The 5,649-nt window shown below is 35.1% G+C and overlaps 1 protein-coding gene across 1 annotated transcript; it reads left to right on the forward strand.

Moving 5' to 3' along the window:
• Window positions 1-281: 281 nt before the first annotated feature.
• On the forward strand, window positions 282-4,693 carry TAR2 (tryptophan aminotransferase related 2). The gene is made up of 5 exons (XM_079044567.1): window positions 282-1,119; window positions 2,748-3,051; window positions 3,560-3,843; window positions 3,915-4,216; window positions 4,297-4,693. Exons 1-5 carry the CDS (start codon window positions 818-820, stop codon window positions 4,479-4,481), a joined length of 1,377 nt encoding a protein of 458 aa, XP_078900693.1. The 5' UTR covers window positions 282-817; the 3' UTR covers window positions 4,482-4,693.
• Window positions 4,694-5,649: the final 956 nt, after the last annotated feature.

The following is a 5,649-nucleotide window of genomic DNA, read 5'->3' on the forward strand; positions in this document are numbered from 1 at the left end:
TTAAAAATTAAAGTTGGCTTCATATCATCGATTTAATCGACATCATGTAATATTGTAAGGATCTTCCGATTCTGACCGGATCTTACAATTACGACCTTGCAACACATAAAACGATCTTAGGTAAGATCCGGATCTTAAGAGCTTTGATTACTACCATTAACACAAAGCGTAAAATAAAATTTCTGTTTAAAAAATTAATAATAAAATATTATTCGCTCGTATCATAGAAATATATAAAAGAAAAGAAATAAAAAAACCTTTGGTAAGTGGAAAAGCTTAACTGCTAAAAGAGCAGTAAGCAGCCTTTGGAGCCCATTTCCATCCCCAACACACCACAACCATCCCCCTTCGTCTTCTTCTCCTCTTCCTTTTTTCCTTTTTGCTATTTGACGTCTGCGTGATCCTTTGATGCAATACATCACTCAAACATCTATCGCTTTCCCCAAATCCTTTCAACAATCGATGAAGATTGTGATTTCTCCTAGAAAAATCTCCTACTCCGCACAATAATCGAGAAAAATGCCAGTGTTTCTTTCTTCAGATTCATCACCCATGGGCACAGTTTAGATCGAACGAAACGTTTTACTTAGAATTCCTAACACCGAACATCATCATTTCTCACCGGTTTTTTTCTGGATCCAGCCACTTGTTCTATCCCTTTCATTTCATCCGTTTCGGAAACGTTCACTTCATGTGGTCCTTTTCAATGATTTGAATCAACTTGCACTTGAGATTTGGATCTCTCCTTTCTCTCTATAGAATCGTATTCACGAAGGTCTCTTCGTTATCGCATTCAAAAAGGAAGAAAACGAGAGAGATGGCGGATTTTATGTTCGTTCTGAAGAACTTTCTGTTAGTGTCTCTGGCGATGAATATGTGTTTGATTTGGAAAATAAACTACGATGATGAAGAAACCCTATCATCGAAATGGAGTAGCTGGGGAAATCTACAGCAGAAGTTCCATTTTCATGGCTCCTGTTTTAATGGTGAGAAAAACAACGGAAGAGTGGAGGAGGCGCAGGTTAGCAGCAAGAGGACAGAGATTCTGGCAACGACGTCGTATGTTGCATCTACTGTGGTTCCAGATGGCGGGGAGAGTGTTGTCATCAATCTTGACCAGTAAGTGCTGCCGTACTCGAATCTAAATCATGATCGATACCTAATAATTATCGTTGGATTCCAATCATAAGATTATTTTCATTATTATCATTCATATCAATTGTTATTTTAGGAAAAAAAGTATATCTAAAAATATTTGTATATCTGGAAAATAAAACAAAATATCAACTGTTTCATGGTTTTACCAAAAATATCTATTTTTTTGTAGTAGAATAATTAGTGTGTAATCGTTGCATGATTTCATACTGTAATTGATTTATGCGTAAGTTATATTTTTGGTCCTTTATTGTAGTTGGTTTTTGCAATTTTAATCCTTTTTTGAAATTCTAATAACATTTTTTGTCCCCGACTATAGCTGTTTTTTGTAATTTTGTATAGCCATTTTACTTTGAAAAGAGAAACCAAATATGTTACCAAAACATTGAAATAAGAGCCAAAATTACAAAAAGAAAACCTTTTGCAATCGTAATAACAAAAAAATCAGTTATACCGAGGGGCCAAAAATGTAATCTACTTTTGATTTATTCATTAATTAGATTACAGAAAATATTTATAGTGAAGGGAAATACAACAATTTTGCAATAAATTTGGTAAGTGCGATTACGGATAGTATTGAAAAGGACACTACAGTAACATGCGCCAAATCAGCACGCGTTCACGTTAGCACATAGACAAAGACAATTCGGTTTTGTGAATTCCGATGGTGGATGTCATGGTTTGGGGGAGCCACCCGTTTCCACCACCAAAGTTTTCTTCCCGATTCTAGGGTCTACCGTTTTATGCTAACGTGCACTGTTGGTTAACGTGCCCCATTGTCCTCTTGCTTTGGTTTTCAAGTACATGATTATATGTTGTTTTTATTGCCGCCACCACCGTCACCACACCCACCCACCACCGCCACCACTACCTCCACCACCGCCGCCCATAATCATTTCCATTGCTTTGCTGTCTTTTGCTTTGTTCCACTTCCAGCACCTCAATCTTTTCAACAAAGAATAATAATAATAATAAGATAATACTGTAGTTAATTGTTCCACTTTATTTAGTTTAATTAAAGCAATTACCAAAAGAAGAACCCATCGACTGTTTTTGAATTTTTTTAAACCTAGTCCACTCTATTCTATATTCACATCAATTAATCAAACACTTGAAGTATCTTATTGGGTTACTGTTTATCCGACTTATTTCTCATGTGGTTGGTTAAAGTCCATAAGAAAAAAAACCATGTTACCATGTCAGTTCATAAGAAGAACCCTTTTGCTTGCATAGGTTGTTTCCTCTTTTAGTTTACTAATATTAGGTGTCCATTAAGATCTTTACACATGTCACCATGTGTGTCCTCTCTTTCCCATCACCAAACATTGTTTATTGGACCCAATACTTGTAGAAACAGTTAGGGTTTGAGTCTCTTAATTCCTGTGATAGTTTTAGTTCCGATATGAATTGTTGTGTACCTGATTTACATTGCAAATTGTTTGTTTGAATTTATTTAAAAATATAAGTTACAAAAAATAAATATATATATATATATATATATATATATATATATATATATATATATTATATTGTTTTGGTGCAAATATGGGCTTATAGTTCTAATTTATATGGTATTTTTTTTTTAAATATAGTGGTGACCCGACGATGTATGAAAATTTTTGGAAGCAAAAAGGTGAAGAAACAAGGGTTGTGACTTCCGGTTGGCAGCACATAAGTTATTTTTCAGATGTTAAAAATGTTTGCTGGTTTTTGGAGCCGGAGCTTGTGACTGCAGTCACCAGGTTGCACAAAGTGGTCGGCAATGCCGTCACGGAGGGCCGCCACATGGTGGTTGGAACCGGCTCTTCACAACTTTACCAGGCGGCAATTTTTGCTCTCTCACCTCACAATGCTTCCACCCCCATGAATGTTGTGTCTGCTGCTCCATTTTATTCGGTAACCTCTAATATTTTTATCATCAGAGAATCAGGTTTCAACACAGAACCAAATTATCTGAACAAAAATGATCTCAACCGTTAGATCAAATCATCGTGAGATGAATTTAATCAAACGGTTGAGATTGAATTTGGTGGTTTGTTCGGATGATTTGAATCTATGATTCCATTATTGGTTTAGTTGACTAAGTGGCACATGCTTTTATCATGAAATATATGGTTTTCTGTAGCTATTTTCTGATCGCTTGATGTGAAAGCAATGTCGCAAAGTTTTTTTCTGTATTTGACTTGTATTGATGAGAGGCTTTAATGCTACACTGACATAGGGAAGACAAAATGATTTTAACAAGTCAACCAAATAACACTGCAAAATTAAATGACAGTGTATTATTAGAGTATCCAATAGACCACAAAATGTATCTTTTCATTTTGCCAAAACAAAACCAATAAAACATATATTAAAATATTGATAGTTAAGAATATAATATTGTTGTTACATTTTATTGCAGTCGTACCCATTGATGACAGACTACTTGAAATCAGGGCTACACAAATGGGCAGGAGACGCTCATAAGTTCAACAAAGAAGAACCCTACATCGAACTAATCACTTCTCCCAATAACCCTGATGGATCTTCAAGACAAGATGTAGTCAAAGGCCATAAAGGGATTCTAATTCATGATCTCGCTTACTATTGGCCTCAATATACACCCATTTTATCACCTCCACCTGATTACGATATCATGCTCTTCACTGTCTCCAAATCAACGGGTCATGCCGGTTCCCGAATCGGGTAAATTACATATAATTTTTCTTTTTTTCTTTTTTCAAATTTATATAATTTTACTATTATTTATGTTGTAGATGGGCGCTTGTGAAAGATAGAGAGGTCGCTAAAAAGATGACGACATTTATAGAGATCAACACGATTGGTGTGTCTAAAGATTCACAGATTCGAGCAGCAAAGATTTTGCAAGCTGTGTCTAATAGTTGTGATATTGATGATGATGATGATGATGAATCTTTCTTTGATTATAGCTACAACCTCATGGAAAAAAGATGGAAGAAAATTAGAGAAGCTGTTGATAAAACTCGTCTTTTTAGTTTGCCGGATTTTTCATCGGAGACATGTTCTTTCAGTGGTCGGACTTTTGGACAGCTCCCTGGTAATTTTATTAATTTCAAGACATAAAATGAATATGATTAATTCAATAAATTTGACGTATTTTTTTTGTTTTTGTTGTAGCTTTTGCTTGGTTGAAGTGTGAGGGAGATGTGGATGATTGTGAAAGTTTTCTTCGAAAGAATAAGATATACACGAGAGGTGGGAAGCATTTTGGGGCAAGTATGAAGTATGTGAGGATCAGCATGCTGTGTCGAGATAGTGAATTTGAGGTTTTCACTGAAAGGTTGCCTACAATTGTCTCCTGAAAAAAAAAAAGTTATGTTTTTGTTTTGCAAGATGATATGCGGAATTTAGGGTTAGTTGTAGGTATGTGTAAAAGAAGATATTTTGGTTTACTCCTGTTGTTGATAAATATCAGTAACATTAGTGATCTAAATGACTAGAAATTTTCAAGTATCACCAAGATGCGTTCCATGTTTTCTGGTTTGTTGAATACAAATTGTTGATTTTCTTGCTATTTGTATTTCGGTATGTGGTGAAAATCATAGGGTTGCAATTGCAAACTAGATTGAGTCCATAAAAACAAAGTCATTCCAAATAAAAAGATTAATGGTTAAGTTGGTTATTCATCTCTACAAAACAATGCTGAATATATGTCTCCAAAAGTCAAGTCGTTAGTTTGGAGTTATTACTTCCTAGTGTAAGTCAGCTTTTCTTGGATATAGTTGTAGCCTAAGTATTAGCCATGCTTATCCATTTTGATATAATAAATAGAGGTTTTAGGTCTCTTGTATTCAGTACCTTTTTCAGAAGGATTGTATGTCCCTCAATCGACATTATGAAGTAGTTCTTGACATCCTTCGTTGTTTGTTTTTCTTAATTAGTTGGTTCTCCACAAAATTTTCTTGATGATTTTATCTCTTTTATTATTTTTTATTATTTTCTACGTATGTACGGGTTGATATTGAAAAATTAAAACTAAAGGCAATGAAGTGCATGTTTCTTGGGTAAAATCGAAGGAAAAAAGGCTACAAGTTATGCATATCTAGGCTAAAGAAGGCCACCATCTCAAGAGACATGAGCTTTTGATGAAAACACTATGATTTATGGGATCTCTAACTTACCTATGACAAAAGACGATCCATATGAAGAAAAGGAGGAATCATGAGTGGAGGTAGAGCTTCCACTTAGTGAACAAAATTCGTACAACGAGAATGTGACTCGTGAGTCTACTACGACAAGACAAAATGCACCAGTTTTGTCAAGTATGACTACACAAGCTTCAATTAGCGAGCACGTGACTCGTGAGCTTTTTTCATCCATCTCAAGGAAACGATCCATGTATTGCACGAGATAGATAGAGAATAGATCCTGAGTCCCAAAGGTATACTCAAGCAATTGTACTTCATACTCTCTTACTATTGCAAATGAAGTTGAGACTACTTTGGAACCCACAACCTACGACGAGGCCAT

This window comes from Lactuca virosa, chromosome 4 (assembly GCF_052849685.1).
Source record: "Lactuca virosa cultivar CGN04683 chromosome 4, Lactuca_virosa_CGN04683_v6, whole genome shotgun sequence".
NCBI classification, from domain to species: domain Eukaryota; kingdom Viridiplantae; phylum Streptophyta; class Magnoliopsida; order Asterales; family Asteraceae; genus Lactuca; species Lactuca virosa.

Bases quoted from the DNA above. Each gene is read 5' to 3' on its own strand.
- TAR2 (XM_079044567.1), top strand. From the start codon at position 818: ATGGCGGATTTTATGTTCGTTCTGAAGAACTTTCTGTTAGTGTCTCTG. The intron at 1,120-2,747 runs GTAAGTGCTGCC...TTTTAAATATAG, and splicing joins GTTGTCATCAATCTTGACCA to TGGTGACCCGACGATGTATG. The intron at 4,217-4,296 runs GTAATTTTATTA...TTTTTGTTGTAG, and splicing joins GACTTTTGGACAGCTCCCTG to CTTTTGCTTGGTTGAAGTGT.